The sequence below is a fragment of the Platalea leucorodia genome (assembly GCF_965183815.1).
Source record: "Platalea leucorodia genome assembly, chromosome: 9".
In the NCBI taxonomy this organism is placed as follows: Eukaryota; Metazoa; Chordata; class Aves; order Pelecaniformes; family Threskiornithidae; genus Platalea; species Platalea leucorodia.
In genome coordinates, this window is record NC_138831.1 from 44,659,711 (window position 1) to 44,680,261 (window position 20,551).

At 46.7% G+C, this 20,551-nt stretch overlaps 1 protein-coding gene across 1 annotated transcript in view; it reads left to right on the forward strand.

Annotated features, from left to right (window-relative positions):
- The window catches only part of SLCO3A1 (solute carrier organic anion transporter family member 3A1), a gene marked incomplete at its 5' end in the record, with an annotated part of 144,242 nt that overhangs the window by 94,806 nt on the left and 28,885 nt on the right, over positions 1-20,551 (forward strand). Inside the window, one exon of the mRNA XM_082321213.1 lies at positions 18,329-18,427. Within this exon, the coding sequence (XP_082177339.1) occupies positions 18,329-18,427 (99 nt within the window). The remainder of the gene's footprint in view (positions 1-18,328; positions 18,428-20,551) is intronic.

The window sequence follows — 20,551 nt, forward strand, 5'->3', positions numbered from 1 at the left end:
CGGTCTGGACCCTTTTAAACATACTGCTAGCTTTAATAATAAAAACCTTCTGGGAGATGATAAAAGAACAGTGAAAACAAAGGCAGAATATTCCCCTGAGATGGCCATTTCATTGGTGATGCTTTACCACAAAACTAAGTTTGTAATTTTCATACATCGTATCCCCCACAGGATGCGGATTTGGTGACATATGGCAGAGTATCACATTAATTTTTATCAAGATCCTGTGGGTAACTTTATTGAGGTCTACTCAGAGGGAAGCTACAAGCCAGCCCTAGCAAGCCTGCAGCTGCAGCTGGAGAGGCTGGGAGGATGCCGGGGAAAGCCTGGCTGGAGAAATCCTGATGGCTTTGAAGGAATGCAAGAGGTGTCAGGGAGCTTGATACAACCTGAACAACATTTACTTCTGACCAAGTCTACAAAGAAATCTGCTATTTGAGTGCTCTTAAATCAGGATAAGTGCTTTTTGCTGCATTTTAGCTCCTGTATAGGACATCAGCAATGTTTTCAGTCATATTTCCTTTAAAATTTGGTACCTGTAGAGAATGGAAATTCAGGTTGAGTGTAATTGTGATTACTTGCTTTGGGACTGCTGCTTTGTGAAGGTGCCAGGCATCCGTGTCCTTTGTGCCTGTGATGTGTGCCAAGCCCTTCACTCTTTTCTGTGCTCGATGACTGAAGATAAAATTAAGACTTGATGATTATTAAAAGGAGAAGGACATGCAGTTCAGTGGGTGACTGCACAAACTATGAGAAGGGATCCGTCAGAGCAGGCTGTAAAGTATCTAATGTGGAATCTGGGCATTTCTTGATAGCTGTGCTGGAGAAAGGAGATGTAGGATTAGGATCCTGGTTCCCTAAAACCCTGGAAATATCCTTGGTCACATCCCTTAGCCTCTTGGTGCCTCCATCCTCTGTCTTCTCTGGTTTAGTGAAGAAAATACTTGAAGTGTGTGATATGTGGTGATAGGAGCCTCTTACTTCCCTTTAGCAAGAAAGAACGTGAGTCTTCCTCCTGCAAGGCTTGATCCCCCCGTGTCAGGAACCGTCATTTCTTTTTTGGGAACTAGGCAATGGTAAAAATTAGAGGGTGGAAATTAGAGGATGGAGGAAATGAGAGCTTTTCTTTGGCCTGAAAGACCTGTTCTCCTGCCAAGGCGAGCTTGCTATATCCTACCAACCCACAGATGAACTTCTGACTGTGCTTTGAGATCTCTCTGTGATGCCACATAATAAACATCTGCAATACCTATAAATACAGACAGCATTTGTGGCCAGGCTGTTGCTACTTGACCTTTGGAGCTAGCACAGAGCTATTGCTGCTCCCCGTGACCACATATTCATGCCAGTCATAAAAATTTAGTATGTTTAAGACCCCTATTCTCTGTCAGATATGAATGAGTCCATGAAGCTGGTGTTTGTTAGCGAGGAGGCAGTCAGAAGGCACCCATACACCTGCAGGCACCCAGCGCTTTCAATCCTGTCTCATTCCCCAGAACCAGCTAGAGCACAAGAAGAAAATGGGATCCTGGTATTTGTCAGGTGAAAAAGACCCCAGATTTTTACAAGAAGTTTTATTTCCATTTTTGGCTATCACTAGCATCGGGTTTGCTCCTATCAGATCAAAGCTGCTCAATCCCAGCTGATGTGGGAACAGTGGGGACAAGGCTGGTGCTGTCTCAGTATTCACAAAGGCAAGTACCATCATATAAAATCTCTGCAGTTTCAGACCTTTCAAATTTCTGTCTTTGTTGCTTACGGTATTTCCCTGTTCTCCTTTCAAACCTACCCCTCTCTGAAGCCAGACTGGTAACATAACCAGAAAGGGTGGTTCTTGCAATGGGTTTCAACAGCGCATTAATAACTAATCAAGGCTGGAATCATAGAAGGTGGTTAAAAAGGGCCTGTTGGTCATCGTTTTGAGCTCTGGCAGAAAGCCTGCCCTGGAAAATGTAATTACTGTTCAAAAGAAAATGACAAACTCTGCCAAAAATAATAAAAGTAGATCATCATCCAAAGCCACACCAGCTGAAACATGTGGCAGTTTGTGTGGGCCAGCCAAGCGAGATCCTGCAGGGCTTGGCGCTCACCGGAGCGGGGTGGGAGACGGCGGCTCTGCTTCCTGCGAGGTGTTGCGTTTTCATGGAATGGGTCTTCGTTCCTCTGCATGGAGGAAAATACGGTCAATTTTGAAATTTTCCACAATAGAATATTTTGAGAACAAAATGTCTGAGAGATCAGTGTTTTTATTACCTCTTCATCTTCTATGTGGCTATATATCACGCAATATGAAAATTTATCACATAAAAGTGACAATGTTTTTTCAAACCCCATAATAATAATGTGTTCCATTCTGAAATTCTGAGAAGGAGAATTTTCAACACGCTGTCCTTTTTTCTCCCCTCCCAAAAATGAAAATAACGATAAGCATCCATAGTCTCATAAAGCCTCCTGACTTCATCTGCTGCATTTTTCTAGTGGCACAGTGGTCCTTCAAAGGCTTTCTGACCAATTTCGCTTACCAGGACTTTGCAATAAAGGTAAACATTATGAAATGATGATATAAGAAGCATGCGGCTCCATTTTCTGGTTTGGAAATCACCATTTCCAGCCTCCTGTCACGTGCTCTGTAGAATTCCTCCCTGTAGCAGTTCTTTCAGCTGGATTATTTTAAAAGTTGGAGTATCTCAACGTGGATTGCTTTGCAGGACTGGGCTTGGAATGCCAGCGCTGGCAGTTTGGCTGGCAGGACTTGCAACATATGGGTGGTAACAAGCTCTATAAACCTCTTAATCCAGCTCAGGTCCAGCCAGAATAGTTTGGTGTTCGAAACAGGTTTCATTTTCTGAGGACTCACCTGTGTGGTCTTGAGGGGTTAACTTCTTCCAGGAGGTGATTGCTGTAAGCAGGGTAATAAACAGTCAGAGAAATGAGAGAGTCCCAATGAATTCATTAATAGAGCCACACTGGAGATGGGCAGGTGCCAGTGGGTGACAGTACCAGGGTGACTTTTAGGAATACTACTCTGAGACATTTGCAATTACTTGGACGAGTGCAACCCCTTCTTTGTCTAACCAGCAGGAAATGAAGCTTATGAAGAAAAGCAGCTTGAAGCCAAAGGTATGGAAATTTAAGGGGCTTGTATTAATTTAAAAATTAAAATTAAAAAAAACCAAAACAAGCAAAAAAACCCAACCAATAAAAAACCGAAACCTACACCTCCATCCTCTTGAAAGCATGAACCCCACCAAAAAGTAGTAAATCCAGAGGTGGACATCTCTGAACAAAGTGGCAACTTGGCATTTGTCATTAAGCCAGGAGAGTGACCTTGCAGAGCCACACCAGCTCCTGAAAGGTCGCTGAGCACCTGGGAAGAGGAGTAGTACAGGCACAATTTTGGAGGCTCTGTGTCAGAAACAAGAGGCTATCACACACCTTCCTATGTTCATCCTTCTTGACCCACTAGGGTTGCTTCCCGCAGCAAGGCCTGCCTCCCACTAAACACCTTTAACTGGGCCATTCTCATGTGTTTGATCTTAAATGGGATATTCAGGTGCTTTTAATTCACTTCCCAACTTAAAAGGCAGTCCCAGGTCTACTGTGGGAGAGAATTGCTGTGTTCTTCCAGAGTCTCCATCCTCTCTCTCTCCTGAAGGGCTGGAAAAGGGCTTTGTTTTCATCTTTCAGCTGTGGTTGTGGATGCTTAATTAAGGGAGACAAACCTGTAATGATAGCGGCAGCTGTTTGCTACCCTGGGGAGAAAGAGACTTCAGGGACACGGTCCTCCTTGGCACAAAGGAAAATATTTTTATGATAGCAACACTGGAGAGGCTGGCAGCTCCCCATGGCTTCTGACTTTCTAAGAAACCTCCGCAAAACGTCCACGTGGCCTGTAAGTTTGGGAAGTGGAGGGGAGGGTGGGCACTAGGGATGAAATGCTGAATAACACACTCTATCAGGAATTATAGTCCTCCGGTTCCAGGCTCCGGGGTTTGTGTTTATAATGCAACCGACTGCTAGAAATTATATTGGCAGTAATCTTAGATTGGGGGATTATCCTGCATCCAGCCAGCCTCCCCATCCCCCAGAACAGACTAGCATCTGGCATCCCGCAGATTTCACCACATGGGGTGAGCGGGGGGGATATTTGGAGGGGGTTGTCACACTGGGCCACCCCTGCTGCCTGCTCTGAAGTGTTTTGTGGGAACATCGGGCTGTCCTACCCATAAATAGTATGTGTTAAGGCTTCCCAAATTTCTCTTGCTGAGAAGTTTGCATAGAGCCTGTTGAGAAGTAAGATTGCCACGAAGCAAAGCACGTCTGGAGCCACAACCACGCGTTGCCCACACCGATCCCTGTGGATGGTATGGGGAGACCTCGGCGTACTCTTTCCACCACCCTGACGAAGCAGGTGGAGCTGCAACCTGCACACAGCCGAGGGCTGAGCAGCCCCTGCAGTGAGGGACCTCAAAGGGAGGAGACGGGTGGAAAGAGACATAAGGATCCCAGCACCAGGCCACGGCTGCTCACTAGTAAAAGTCTCCAGGCCCCAGGCTAGCACCCTAAATGTCTGGCCATCCTCCATAAGAAGCAAACGGTGGATTTGATCCAAAGCCAGTTAAGGTCAGTGGAAGAGTTCCCATAAACTTCAGTGAGAGCTGGGTCAGTGCAAAGAATGACTATTGTCAAGAGCAAATACTTTTTTCTAATGGTGTTTGCAATATGAGGAAGCGGAACAACAGAAGTTTTGTTTTTAATTTCCTTTCCTTCCCGACGACTCAGCCTTTGCTAGACTAGATTAAATCTATTCAGCAGAGGAAAGTGCAGCACTTTCCTAAATGGCTGCTACAGATAACTGTTATCAGCACTACTTTCCCAGCAACTTGCCTGTCATTGGTGATTCCCAGGCCTCTCCTTGCTTCAGGAATTTAGGATGGGCTTAGTCAGTACTTGGTGCCCCTGAGTCATCCTCCACTGTGCAGCATAGCCTCTACCTGAGCAGCTGCCAGGCAGAGGGAGATTTGAAAGGACATCATAAAAAGATCTGAAAACTGCTCTTGCTAAAAGTGGGAGTTTTGCTGATGGCTTTTGGGAGGGCAAAGGGTTGCCCAGACAATTCTTTGGGGAACTGTTGCTTTTTGGCCACTCTCTTTTTCCTGCTTTTCTTTGCAGGGGAGCAAACCCTGTATTACGTTGCTCTCTAATTGTCCTGAGTTTTTCCTCCCAGACTTTTTGAAAAAACACAAAACAAAGGAGAAAAAAAATTTAAAACCAGCTAATGTTCCCAGGGAGCTGTCGGCTGAGCTGGCAGCCCTGGAGCAGGAGTGATAGGGACTGCGGGGCAATGGGAGATTTTCCTTGGCACAGGAATACCTGAACAGCAGAAACATGAACCTTCCACCTGTGTTTCGGAGAGCTGGACTCTGTGGCAGGTACTGTGATCGGGATGGATAACTACATGTGTATCTGTGTGCAACAGCTTGATCAGCCAGGGGGAGAGGGGGATTCGGGGAGCTGCAGGCTGTCGGGGTACGCGGCACCGTACCAGACTGAATGAATCTGTGTCCTTAGAAAACAGCATCTTTGGCTGATGCTCAGAGGGGAGGTCTTGAAATCCCAGGGGTTGTTGGCACAAGGAAGAAATGGCAAACACTACATCAGAGGCATTAAAAGGACTGGAAATGCAACAGTGGTCCTCTGCTGCCGTCAGGCGAGAGATGGGAAGGAGGAGTGGGGAGTTTTGCAGGGAAGAGCCTTTCAAACAGTGAGGCTGGCACGGAGGAGGTCCAATGGGAAGGAAACAGCTGAACTTCTCTTCCTGACTGCATCATTGCTTAGAAAAGCAGCAAGCTGTCTGTATTGACATAAAATGTCAGTTAGAAATGGGACTCGCCATTTTCTCATTTAAGGTATGTGGGATGGGAAGGGATACCCCCAAGACTGAGGTTAAAGTGAGAGGGAGGCCGTCTTGGCAGCCTTATCCTCAAATGAATGTGTTACGTCTGTGCTGAACTCAGTGCACAGCTTAAAAAATAAATAAATAAAAAAGGAAGGCGGTGTTGCACCAACCTCCAAACTGACAAATACCGAAATTCAGATTTTTCAGGCTCTGAGATTTGGCCTGTATGTGTGAATAGCTCATTGTGCTCTCAGTTGTATGATCTGTTGGGTTTTTTCCTGGTGTATTCTAGCGTACAAGGAGAATGAGAAGTGCTGGCTGTTACGGAAATCAAGCGATGGAGATAAAAAAGTGCAAGACCCTGAGAAGGGGCTCGTGTCCCCATTTAACAAACACAGGTTGTGCTCGCAGGTGGGTTAGACAGCTTGCCCGAGCAGGGGCGTTGTGCAGTTGCCTAATGTATCCCTATACTCCTACGTAGGATCAAAACCACACTGTTAAATGAGAAATTGGTCAGTAAACTCAGAGGAGAATTACCATCCTGTAGAGGGGAAAAAGTGCCCTGGAAGTGCGTTTCCATACTGACCTACTGTGGGCACAATTCCTGGGAAATAACGCAAGGAAATCTGGCTGTCTTTAGTTAAAGCGGCACTGCAGATTTGGTAAAACAGGTGTTTGTGTTTAACGACTGGGAGGAGATGAACGCAGCTCGAAGGCATGCGACTTAAAGCCTTTAAAAGAGCGTACTTGGCATTTAAGCGTACTTTTTTTTTTCCTTTCAAGGTTTCTTTGGTGGCTGCTTCCCAAGGTAATTAGCACGGAGGAAATTTGCTTGAAAGGTGGAAATCGCTGGTTCAAGCCCACAGCTACGGCTGGCGTATTTGCACCGTATGTTGAAGGTGTAGAATCTGTGTCTCATGGGCTCGTGCATCAGGGTGTATATAGCCTGCCCTGGATTTGCATGCTATAGTTAGGTACGTTCTTATGCCCGCTTCTTAAAATGAGTTGGCTTCTTCTGATGTGATAACAAGCAAATTTCAGGGACAAGAATGTGAGCCAGCAGGGTAGGTGGAGCAAGTGACTCGTCCTTACATTTCAGGCATTGCTCAGCATTGGCTTTTTGTGATACACCTGACTGGACAGGGCATGGGTTTTGGCTTTTTTTGTTTCTTTGTTTGCTTTTTGCAGAAAGTGACAGAAAACCGGACTATTAAGCTCTTTTTCAAGAGTTTGCCTAACCCAGCCTCAGTCTCCATTCTCTTGCAATGCACGTCCAAACTACCTGTAAATCCTTTGGAGGAAGAGATGTATCTTTTATGAACGTTAAGTGATATGTATACCTTCAAGAATGCTGCTTTATATAAATAACCACCATGAACATAAGCATTTTGGCAGAGGGTAATGGAGACAGCATTGTACAGTGCAGGGAGATCTATTAAATCAGCAGGTGGTGCGTGTGGTTTTGTAGGCAGAGTGTCTGACCAGGATGCTTGCATGGACTGATGCGATTCTGCAGGTTGTTTATATGTAGAGTGTATGTAAATATTAGGAGACAGGGCATCAGAGTGATTGCAGCTTAAGTAGGAAAACACTGCTACAACAATACCACTGCGTTCATAATCCTCCATGAGTGTTCACTGCTTTAGTTAAATATGCAGAGACTGATGGAGATTGCTAGTGGATTAGTGTCTCGTATGACTGGTGCCAGGGATTGTTTAGCATAAGCAAATTTCTTCTCCAGCTTCTCATCAGTAAGGAGAGAAATCCAGCAAGCAGTCCCTCTGCTGCCTGGAAGGGTACTGGGATGCTAAGGAGGAAAACTGTTCAGGAGTGGGGAACAGTTTGCTCCCAGAGTCGGCTGATGGGACCAAAGTAATCCCAAGACTTTTGTAGTGGGAGCATCCCCGTAGTTTACCTTGCAGAGTTCACAGATTGGCTACTTTAATTTTTGTTTTGCTTTGCAAATGCAATTTTGAGGGCTGTGGAGCATTTGTCATTGCGTGATTTGTTTCTCTGCAATCTTGGTGATCCTATTGCAGCAGCTGGGCAAAGCAGTGATGTAAAGGCCAATACAAACAGGGCTCTGGGATGGGTTTTTGGTTGGTTTAGGGGTTTCTCTTTATTTCTGTGCTTATCAGAATGAGGGCACAAGCCAGCTAATGGTGTGGTTTTGAGCTGTCAGAAGTGCACCTAGTCATTACGGAAAATTCGGGGCTGGATGCTGAGCTTCTGCTAACCTAATGCAAAAGTCCAATCACTTTTTGTGCCACTCTGCAAACTTTATGTGTGTGCATCAGGATCCCCTGGGACTGTCAGTTGTTGGTATAACATTGATCAAATGTAGCCTTGATAGTGCTGGGGACAGGGATTTGCTGATAAATTTAAGGCTTGGTAATAATTGAAAATGCAGGGCAATTCACCAGGCACCTTCAAGTCCTAGCAACCTCTTTAGGGATTAACATCTGAATGCTAAATATAGGCCAGAACAAAGAACTGTGCTGTGAAGAACCAGCTTTAGATACAGCCATTGGGTCTTATTAAACACAGGAGTAAATAAGTCATTCTGCAGCATTTCCATACAGTGGTGAGTAGCTTGCATTAAAAAAGTAAATTTTCATGAAGCAAGAGCTGATTTTACAGGCTGCAGAAAGTGATTTGGTAAATTAATGGAAAGGTTTGATAGGAGAAGCGGGGAGGAAGCTGACGGGAGATGTCCAAGGCTGCCTGATTTCAAACTAGGTAATAATTCACTTTACTGGCTAAAGGCAGGGCAATCAAATACTGAACCTCTGTATGGGGTTCCTGTCAACAAGTGGTCCTATGGAAATGGGAGAAGTCAGGTTCAATCAACGCTTCTGCTTTGCAGGCTTGCTGCTTGCTGGAGCTGTTTCCCTGGCCACCAGCAGCTGCAGGTCCAACAGTGAGAAATAGGGCGTCTCAGGACAGCGCTGTCGGTTGTTTTTCCAGGTGTTGCATTGCACATGCAAATGCAGGCAACGAGCTGTTGTGGTGGAATCGATGAGAAGAACCAAAACTCAGGTGTTTGTTCCAACTCATTTTGTGTCCCTGGTTACTAAAGCATTGCATAATGCTCGTGCATCTTGCAACACTTAACAAGGAGGGACTAGCCTTCATTAAAAGGTGGAAATAATGATAAGATGCAGTGAACGGTCCTCAGGGAGGTCATGGCTGAGCAGGGAATTCAATCTCTCACTAACCTCGGGAGTACCAGGACATCCTTCCCAGTCTGTGGCATCACTTGAGCAACCCTAAATAGATGTCATCATCTGAAGAGCCTACTGTTTTTGAGCTCCTGAAGGCTGGAGGCAAAACTAATAAATAATATGTGTGCTACTGTACAGATGGCAGAAACACCCAACCTCTTCCCCTTTCCCCACTTCATACCAATACAGGGCTGGAACCACTTTGATCCCCATCAGAACAAAGACTAAACATTAAAGTAAATTATCCCAAAGTTGCTCCTCGTTAATTGACAGCTGCAGGCACTTGGAAACATCTGTCAGGATTGTTTGAACATTCCCTTCGCTTCAGTGGTTGCACTGAGGAAGCAGAACAAATCAAAACACGCTGTCGGTCCAACGCCACCTATTCGAGTTTCCTACAGTCAATCGCAGCGGTGCAAATAAGCAGGAGCGATAAGGGAGCTGGAGGTGGTGATGGGCAGCTGGTTGTGTAGACAAGGAGTCAAACGGCAGGAAAAATGACGTCTTTCCATGGTAAATGAGGAAGGCTGTCTCCAGGAAAGCTTGGAAGGAGAGATCGGGGGCTGAGCGTTGTTGCTGGGCTCTGCAGGAATGCAGGCATCCCTGCGCCCACGTGGGAGCGGGGCGGCTCGTGGGCACGCTGTCTGCCGGGGAGGATGGACAGCGCCTGATGACTCCGGTGGGTTTTGCTGCGGGAAGAAGCCATCTGGCTAGAAAACAGCTTCCCCCTGCCCTTACTGTGAGGTTTTGAGGTTACGTCAACTGACAGAAATCAGAGAAATCCCGCTGAAGTGACAGGCTCTGCCCACCGGGTGCAAGTACAGAAGCCTTTATCCTAAGTCCTTGAGGGCCAGTACCTTGCATGCAGGAGAATACAGCATCTCCAGTCTGTACCAGTACACCTCCGATTCCTGCAGGCTGTGCTGGGATGGTGTCTCTTTAAGAGCAGGTCGCAGAGCGCACGAATTACCGTATTCCAGTAATCCCTTCGCATTGGCCTGCCCCATCCTCCATGCAGTGGGAAATGTGGGACAAGCAGGGTTTTGAGATTATCTCGTGCTTTGCAAAGCCAGTTCCCTTTGTGCTTTTAGAAACAGCTCGCTCCTGCTGCAGGCAGGGGGCTGGGGATGACATGCTCGGTGGGATGCTGTCCTGTGTCCGCAGCAGCATCCCCAGGGCTCTGCATACCCCATTACCTGCATTTTGTGATGGTCGCTGAACCACCGGGATGCTGTCATCCTTGACAGAGATGACGTTTTGCTCCCTGATCCGTTCCTCCATGGGGCTGTAGTTACTTGATGCAATGATAACGCTAGCTTTGTAGCGGAGAGTTTCCCCCATCTTCCAGACTGATCAGCTTTTTGCCCACCAAAGCTGTCCCTTGGGGTGGTGCAACAGGGAAGAGGTATTGCTTTGGCCATACACTTTGCTGAAGGTGTGCTGCTCCTTAGGAGCTCTGTGCACAACCTCCTACACTATAATTTCATGGAAATGCCAAGGCAGGAGCAGCCTGGCTCAAGGGGACCATAGCCCAGCAGTTAAGTGACATCTCCATGGCTAAATAAAACAGGATCCTTTGCAACAGCAGGGGTCTGCCCATGGTTGGAAAATGCTGTGCAATTCACTACTGACAGTCTGTATTCAACTGCTTCACTCTAAGAGCAGTGAAGATGCTTTGGGCATTCAGGCCCTGGCTTTATGGATCATTTTGGAAGTGTCGCGGCTTTGCCAGAGTTTCAAGGCATGTTGCAGAGGTTATTTAACTGCCTGGAGCTCAAGCACATCTAGTTCAACTGCCTACAAACCCATGGAGGAGCAGACTGGAGCAATGCAGTCTGTGCATGTGCACCTTGGACCCTGTCCTTCCTAGAAGGGTGACCCAGGTTGCTGTGGAAATAGTAAGAAGTATTTTGCAGAAGTGCCTGGATGATTCAAGCAAACTTTAAATGTGATTGCAAGTCCCTGGAGGCAATTCTCAATTTCCAGGGCTGTATTGGCAGAGGGTTGCTTTGCATGGGGGCTTTGTATCTGTCTGAACTTTTCCAAAGTGCATCATGAACAAATCTCCTTCCTCTCAGCATCAATTAAATCCTCACTTTGGGAACAGTTGGAGCATGACTTCTCTTGGGACTGGTAGCAGGACTGTTTGGAAGAAGTAAGTGGGCAGGGGCCACAGGGACTATAATTCAGCTCCATACCCAGCTCCATCCTCCAGCTGGGAACACTGGGGAAACATTGATGTTTCTCAGTGTAACCTTGCATCCTTTTTCCTCTCTCCCAGCTCTCTAAAGTGAGTGCTTCTCAATCACATCTCAGTCTGCTGCTTGGTAAGGTCAGGAAGGTTGGTAACCCTTGGGCTCAGAGTGTGCTTGCACTGGTGACTGGAGCTCAGGAAGGTGTGCTCAAGGTAGGCTTTACACTGGCTAGCACAAATATGAAGAGCAGTTCAGTCCTGGCAGCAGGAGGCCACTGTGGAGCTGCAAGATGGGTCCACAGGGCTAGGTGGATTCTTGGGTACCAAGCTGAGATGCTCACCAAATCACGTATCTCCAAAAACTGAGCTTTAAGTTGAACGTTAGACGTGTGGCACCCAATGCACAGAGCAAGGGCATGAAGAAGGTGGCTGTGCTGGTAACCTGGAAGTGGCACTGACTCTTGGCTGGGAGATTTGAGGTTTAGATATTTAGAGTTTGATATTGAGGCAGGCAAGGACGGAAGCCTTCAATGTCTTTATCCCCAAAGTCTTGGTTTAGCACCTTCTCCTGTGTTCCTGGGCCAGTTCCTTTGAAGCCAAAGAGCTTGATTCAGGTATGTTGCTGAAGCAGGCCTTAACTTGTATCTAAACATTGAGAGGAGTAAGTCGGAAATATGTAACCTGCTGTCACACATTATTGCATAGTCTATTATTGGGCAAAATAAATGGCAGGTGCTGGTAATGCTTCATATCAGGACTTAGGAGGGATGTGAGATAGGACAAGATGACAGCTGAACATGACTTTTTAATTTTCTCATTTCCCCACGTTATGGGGTACTTCTGACATTCCTACCAGTATTCACTAAATCCCCTTACAAAGTGCATTAGTTTCTTTATAAAGCAAAACAAAACCGGGACTCCTGACCATTTTGTTTCAGGGTTTCATGTAAAGAAACTAAATCTGCAGGTGGAGGAGAACAGATGTAGGAAACACCGTATCGGCAGGGGATGGGGAAGTAGAAATGCGGCCGTGATGGGACACGTGTGTGGCTCCTGCTCCGATAGCCCCGTGTGCTGTCCCGCCGTGGGAGATGCTGCTTTTCTTCCTCCTGTCTCACCTACCCAGCTCGCCTTTGCCTGGCGCTTGGTGGCAGCTCTCCAAAATAAATTTCCTTGCGTCCTCAGCCCCTGGAGGGGCTGAGGCTTTGAAGCGAAGTGACTTGCTGTTCTTTACCTGCACGTCTTTTTTTTTCTCAGGCCATGTCTGCGTGCTAAACCTGCTCTTATTCCCTGGCAAAGTCTACCTGAGATGCCTCCTCGCTGCACCTTGGTGAGGCTGGGAAGCCTTGCTGCATCTCCCTCGATGTCTCATTTCCAGCCAGGAGGGTTTCTGCTGGGAGTTACTGTTCCCAGTTAATTTGTTACAGAGATTGAATTGATGCTTCACCCGTTTCACGCTGCAAACAACACAAGTTTGCTTATGTTTCAGGATCCTGCTGCTGCTGGAAAGCAACTTGGATCGCCAAGGGGCAGCTCTTTATTACTGAAATGCTGACACCCTTTATCCCTGTCTTTGCAGCTTGGGTCTTGTGCACTTTGCATGACTGACTGAGCATCTCTGTGCCACAGTCTCTCCACAGATGCAGTGGTACCTGCTGCTGCTCCTTCCCTTTGCTCTAATGGAAAACTGCATTATCAGTCCTGGGCCTTACTAGTGATAAAATGCCATCACAAAATGTCAGATCTAATACTCCCCTCTGTCCCAATCCTTTCCTCAGCCCCTGGAAAATGTCTGTTAGTTGACAGGACAAAGTAGGATTTGGCATATTGTTCCATTTGAAAAGATGGGGAGGAAAATAGTTCTGATTTCTTAGTCCAGCCTGGCTTGCTTCTTCCCCCCCCCCGCGCCTTTTTGGGAGGCAAGGAGACTGGTGAAGGGGATAGAGAAGGAAAGCTGAAAATGATTAGCTGTTTGCAAAATAAAATGTAATTGTGCTTTAAAAGGACCCAAACTGAAATGAAGTATTTGTGAGTTATCAAACAAAATGTTTGAATTGTCCCAAAGCAGGGTCATTTTGGTTTTTAATTCGCATCTCTTGAGTATTTCTAAGAATTGCCATAATTTGGTAAGAATTAAAAATAAAAATACCACTACATTGCACAAAGGAGAAACCTTTTTTATCCTAATTTCCACTGGTCTGTGTAGTGCTGACTACACTGGGGACATGCCCTGTTCCTCCTTGAAACATTGGATGCAGGACCAAGCACAGACCCCTTTGAAGAGGCACAGCCAACCCTGCAGAGCAAGCAGCATTTGTTTCCAGGGTAGTATCCTCGAGGAGGGTATTTATTAATGTGCTGCTCTGAGTGATAGAAATAAATTTTAAGCTGAGGATGAAAGGGAAGAGGCTGCAGTATCCTATACTGATCCACCAGTTTTGTTGCTGTCAATGAGAGTTTCGCAAGAGATTGATGAAGCCAGGATTAGACCTTTGATCTGTTTGCTGCTGGTATTAGTGCCCTCTGGCTCTATCAAATCAGGCTGATCTAAAAGTTAGAGGGAAACATGGGAAAAGACCTAGCAAGTGGTGTCAAAGCTAGCCACAAGTTTAGCATATCTTTATCCTTAGCAACCCCAGGACCGGGAAAAGGCGTTGTGCTAGACCTCCTTCTCTGCTAAGCAGCAGCTTCGTGGTTGCATGACTAGGTGGATGATGTAGAAGGTGTTTTCCTAATAACAGGGGCGACTAGCAGTCGTGCAGAATTCCTAGAAAGAGGACAGATATCTTAAGCTAATTCTAACTTGGCTGATTTCTCCTTGAGCCCTCCATTCCATATAAACGTTCAATCACAGGCACTATCGCAATCACCTAATAGCCTAATTCTTGTGCCTAGTAGTGTGCTCCATTGATCCTTGAGCATGGTCCAGGTCTGTGCCTTGGGTTTTTCCAAAACCTGCTTGATTTGTGAGATAAAGTGTAAAATACTATTACTGCAATGGTAGGATTTTGATGGAGGCTCAAAAAAAGATAACAAAAAGGGTATGGGGTGAGCCAGTTGTTTTCTTGATTTTAGGACAAACTATAGAAAAAGTAAAAACACAATTAACGTGAGGGTTTCTTAAGCTAGCCTAGAGGTGAATAATTTAATATCTTATTGTAAGATCTTAGATATGGGTTTCCCTGGTCAGTGGATGCTCTATCCCACATTGCCCTCTAGCGAGGACATTGCAGAGCAAATAACGCCTTCCCGCTTGCAGCCGCCGGGATACGAAATGGGGGACTTCAATAACTGGGGACACGGCTTGTTTCTGAAGTGGCCATCTGCCATGCGGTGCCAATAGCGTGAGGAGGGGCAGCATTCACCTGTCGCAGGTGCCGGGGCATGTACCCGCACCGGCCGCAGCTTGCTTGATGTTTGCTTTTTGTTTGCGCTAACTGCCTCTGTGAGCATCTCCCTGGATGCTAGATCGCTAGCCAAAGGCCCTTGCTCTCTTCTGCTTTGGAAAAAGGGGAAAATATTCCCTGGTTTTTTTTTGGTGAAGGATGATCTTTTTCCACGGTCTCTGCCTTACCCTTTGCTCCATGAAACACACTTCAGTTCTGTGGTTTTGCCTGTATACACATGGTCTGACAATCTTGCCTGTCGTTTGGAGAACATCACGGGACAAACTTCTGTCCCTATTCAACCCGACAGTGGTACATCCAAAGGTGTTGCCTAGGGGGTTAGAACTGGTCCTTGTCCTTCTGCCTGCTTAGCTGCGTGAGCCTGCATCAGTGCCAAATGACAATTTTGGTGTTCCCAGTTCTCCAGAGCTGTTAAACACTTACAGAAAATCATCAACCAGCAATAGGTTTAAGAAAAAGAAAAAAAAAAAAGAAATATCATCTGCCTGTGGAGAGCAGGTCATGCCTGATTTATCCTGTCCTCAAGGTCTTAAACCAGTCCTACGGTGCCCAGAGCTGCAGAGCTGCCCTCCCCTGGGTTGTGGGTGCCCGGAGTCAGCTGTCTGTTGGTCACGCAGTCCTTTTGCTTGCACACCCAGGTCCCGTCAGGGCAATGGCACAGCAGTTCAGCAGCCCCCTTGGCTCCTTGGTGCCTTTGGGAACCTGTCACAGCCCGGGGTGCTTTGGTGCCCGCAGCAACCTTCCCTTGGAGGGGGTCATCCCTGCGGATGTGAACCCTCAGGCAGCTCTGGAGGAGCAGGTTTCTCTGCCGCTGCCCTCTGCAGTGCTGGGTGCCGGGGTCTGGGCTGAGGATCTGGGACTGGGAAAGAGGAGGTGCTCAGGTCTGCCTGGGTTTTCCTTCCCCTTACTCCTTCTAGGGTAGGGAAGTAAGAGCAGAGCAATGTCCAGAGTCCTGCTTAAAGCCAAGGGCTCCTTATCCAAAACATGGGCTCTGCTTGTCACCGCCCCAGGCACTGCTCTAACTGATATGAGGCCCAGTGTGTCCTTACGTGCTTGACCACAACTACATAGAAATTCATAATTAATGTTCAATCATCAGAGATTAACCTGGTCTTTGATTGCCAGCTTGTTCATCAGGGTAATAGCCATGGCCCTTCCTCTGCTAGATGCTGTCTGTTCAAACTCTTTGACTAAAAACTTAACAGTTTTAGAACAATTTGTTCTAAAACCTTTGGTTTCCTGCATGCAAACAGCCACGGGGCGCAACCTGATGGCGCCTATGGCAGGTACGTGGGCGCAGACAGCACCCTGCCGTCAGTGCGATCCTCCCAGGGGCTGGAGGACCCCCAGTAACACCATCGTGATTGTGTTTGGGGAGCTGGGGTGGGCTGCACTGTCACCCAGCCGGCTCCACATGGCACTTGTGCGATGAATGACAAACACTAATGCCATCTAGTGACCAAAAAAAATGCAATGTGAATATTTTATACAATGCCACTGAAAATTTTACAGCCTCAAGTGGGGCAGGCCTTGGGACTGGGAAGAAGGGAGATGGTGCTGGGTGTGCTGGGAAAAGAAATCCTTTTTCCCTGCTCTCTCGACCTGTCTCTTCAGTCATTTCACAGCCCACAAAGTGCTTCTGCAGGTAACCAGGGACAGGGATCTCCCACGTAAGGCTTTATAGATCCCCAGGGGAGCAAGGCACGGGCTTCCTACGCAGCTCTATTGACTGAGGAGCACAAATTCCCTAATTTACTGCTGGATTGTGGAGCACAAACCCAATGCCCAGGGACAAGGTGACTGCGGGAGGGGAGGTGGCTTGCTCCACTGCTGGCATGGACATCATAAGCAGAGGCTCTGGGGACTAATTTCAGCTGGCAGCAATGGGCTGCAACGCGGTGCCGTTGCTGCAGCTTTGAGCTTAGCTGAGACGGGACAAGGGATGGCAGCTTCTGCCGCTGTCCTGACAGCAGTGACTCGTTACTGCCGCTCATACGACCTGACACTTTTTTTTCCTCCCACCACCTTTGTTTCTCCCTCTTGCTTCTGTAGGTGATAGCTGTGAAGGCATTAACGCGCTGGGTTTCTGTGTGAGTGGCTGGCTGGAGACACCATTGCTTTGTACCTAGTTATTAATCCAGCCAAGTCACGGTGCCACAAACCTGGAGGAATTAGTTTGTGCTCTGCATTTTAAAAATGAAGGTGAAGTTATTTCTGGCCATACCAGTTTATTCTGCTTGGCTAAGCTGCCATCGGCAGGTACACTTTGCCTTGCATAGGACTGGTGGTCTCCTGGGAATATTGTGCAGCTCTGATCATTTCTCCAACTCCTGAGAAACGCACAGAGAGAGAACTTGGGAATTAAAAGTTTCCAGTTAAGGAACTTGAGGGCTAAGATAGCTGCAATGAAGTGCATTACAAACACACTGAGATGCCAGGCAGCACCCCCAGAGAGATTTGGAGAGAGGTGTGGGAGGTACCCTGCTGCCAAAGGAGAGCGAGCAAAGCACCCAGATGCACATAAGCTCCTTCATGGCACGTTTCTGAAGTGCAGCGACACCGAGGCTGGTGCCAGCAGAGGCTGGCACATCACTGGCTGAGCGTCCTAAAGAGCTGCCCCCCTCACCAGGCACACGGGTCCATCAGCAGTGCTCTGCCCCAGAGCGAACAAGCAGGTGGATGCTCTGCTCCATGCTGCTCAGGCTTGCCCCTCCTTCCTTCAGAAAGCCATTTACAAGGGACCTTGGGGACTTTTTGTTGTTTTTCTATCCCAAATTTAAAGGTACCAAATATGTTCCTATTGTCTAACTTACAAATGTTTTCTGTTATCTTTGCTACTTCTTTTTCTGGATTATCCTTGTGTCCCTCTGCCTTTCTGCCCTGGATAACTGAGAGTTGGCGGTGTGCCTGTAGCGTTCATGTTTCACAGCCAAAATGGGAGTGAGAATAAATGCTTCTAAATATTGTATTGAAGCAAATAAGTAATTTACTCATAATAGCTCTTTGCCTGGCATTAGAGTGGCAATTTCCTGCAGGTTTTGCAGGAGGAGGAAGCAGTTGTGAGAGGCTGGAAGAGCCGTGCACCTTGGGGAATATTTGCCGTGTGGGTATGATGGGGAGAAGAACTTCACAGATTTTGAAGACTGCTCCTACTTCTGTAAAGGGACTTTATCCAGCAGTCTGTGACAATGCTTTGCTGGCCCTAAATTCTGAAAATATCCCTATCTACCAGGCATTTAACTGGAGGTGGCAAAAGTAAAGGCTTCCTTGGGGGGATAAGGCAGGTTTGCTTTACCTTGTGCTTTTGAGTAAGATATCTTTTAGAGCAGCCAGCCAACCAAAACACAGTATACATCCACACTGTCTTCTCAGCTCAATAGAAATCCTTCAGCATTATCACAGCTCCATCTATTCTTTTTCCTGAAGAGATATTGAAAAGCAAAAGCATTTAGGGTGCTCTTTTGCCTGAAGCATTCAACACAGAGACATATCCCTATCTATTTGGCATCAGTAGGGCAATAGCATCTCGCAAGACACAAACAGAACAACTTGCAATGAATAACCTGAGCCTACTACTAATTTTCTCTTTTCTCTCTCCTTATAGGGATCCTGTTTACGATGCTGGTATTTGGACCAGCCTGTGGATTTATCTTGGGCTCCTTCTGTACCAAAATCTATGTGGATGCTGTATTCATTGACACAAGTAAGGAGAACTGGGTTTGGTTTCAAGTCAAATATGCTAATGTTGTATCAGCAGGACAAAAATGTTGACACTCACAAGCAGGAGATTGCTTCTTGTTCCATCTTGAGTGCCTCTTGCATGTATGGGTGTCACTTTTAGGATGTCACTTTTAGGGTGTCACTTTTGACTGGGATTCAAAAGTTTTCAACTCTGTCCCCATAGATAACAGATTTGCAGTAGCTAAAATTTGTTCCCTTCTATGGGCTTTCTACTGTGAGGTAATTTTCAGCCCACGTCTTAGAGGACACTAAAATATCACTGTGGCAGAGCACACCAGCTAGCCATGGACATAGTCTTGCCAGGGGAGCTGTGGCCAGAGCACAGGGTGAAATCCAGAGAGCTGCCATCCACAGGACCCGGGAGGACCATCTAGGGTTTCTGATGGAGGCACACCAGTAAGACCCATGCCTGGCACCTCCTGTGAGTGACCCTGGTTGGATGGACAGGTTCAGTCCCACAGCATTATTGCTTTTTCCCAAAGCAGTGCTGATTATTGCTCACCTTGACTCTGCACTTGGGTTAAAGTAAATTGTTGCAAATTGTCTTTTTGTTCATTAAAAAAAAATCTGCAAATTCTTTTATTGCTACCTGCACTTCGTGCTCTTTGCCATTAGAGGGCAATGTGTGACAGGCTGTTCTCCACTGCTCCCCAAGCCTTTTGGCTGTAGACTGCAAACCTGGTGCTTCATTCTTTTCCCTTAGTTGTTCAGATGCTTTTTTCTACATTTCTCAGCTCCATCTGATCCCACAGGCTCTTATCCTGCGGCAGGTGTGTTGTCCCCTTTGAGGGTGTGTTCCAGTTCTATGATGTTGCAAATACATCTTCACAGGATGCGTTTGGATGGAGTTGAACCTTGCAGGACTCAGAACAGAATTGTGCAAATCTGGAAAAGTGCTACTGCCTTTTCTTGGTCTCACATGCACACGGCAGCTGAAGAAATATAAACAATGTCAAACGAGCAGGAAAGAAATATCTTTTTTGATGGCTGAGACTTTTAGCTGCGGCTTGGTCAAACACCACATGGCCCCTTTTCATTCCTTGACCCTTAGCAAAGATATGCCAAAGACTCACTTGGTCCTGTAGGCAGAGGAGCTTGTTTGAACCCTGTTACATATTTGACCATTAAGTATAATTTACTCCAAACTATGAATGTGCAGAAGAAGATCTTTCTTTTCTCAGTAGGTGAAGCTGTGGAACTCCTCACTGTAGGGTGTTAAAAGTCTACAAATGGATTCAAAAACAATTGGACAAATTTATAGAGGAAAAAATGAACATGACACCAAATCTAGCTTAGAAAGCCCCTGAGCCACAAATCACAAGAATCATCAGGTATATGTTGACTTTATTCTTGTGGACTTTCTGGGCATCTGCAGCTGGTTACCATCAGAGGCAAGATACTGACCTAGCTAAAAAGTTAATTTGATGTGATCTGGCCATTTTTAACACAAGACATTGCTTTGTATTTACAGCTCAAAAAACCCGAGACAAATACGGAGCCATGGAGGAGAACGGTGGAGTGTTATCACTGAGCAGTCTGGAGGGGCTGTGGCTCAGCAGGTCATAGGGAGGGTATAGCGCTTTCCAGCTGCAGGTCCAGCTGGCTTTGGCCATGGTCCATCGCTGTCAAGTGAAGGCTGGGGCATGCATGGCCTCTGTCTATTTTTGTATGGGAAAGAGTTTCTGCGTTGCAGCTGGCTCTGCCTTGCAGCTCAGGGTGGCACAAGGAGACCAAGCTCCAGAGGGTTGAGCCCTGTCCTGCTTCCCATTTCGGACAGGAGGTGTGGGATGCCAGGGCACGCTGCTCTGCTGCCCTCTTGTACTGGACCTATTTTAGGAAGGGGATGCAAAAAAGACCTTGGTTTATGTGGTTCTTCATGTGGCTGTGTTCCCAAGAACCTGAAAAAAATGCACTTCAGGCAGGAGGATAGAAAAGCAGAAGAATCCAATCCCTCCAAAACACTATTTTTCAAACTTTATATATATTTGAGAGCTACATTTTTTTTTCCCTAAGGAGAAAAGAGTTTCCTTCCATCTCTGCTTGAGAGACAACTTGATTGCCTCACTTGAGACAGATTTTTCCTTGT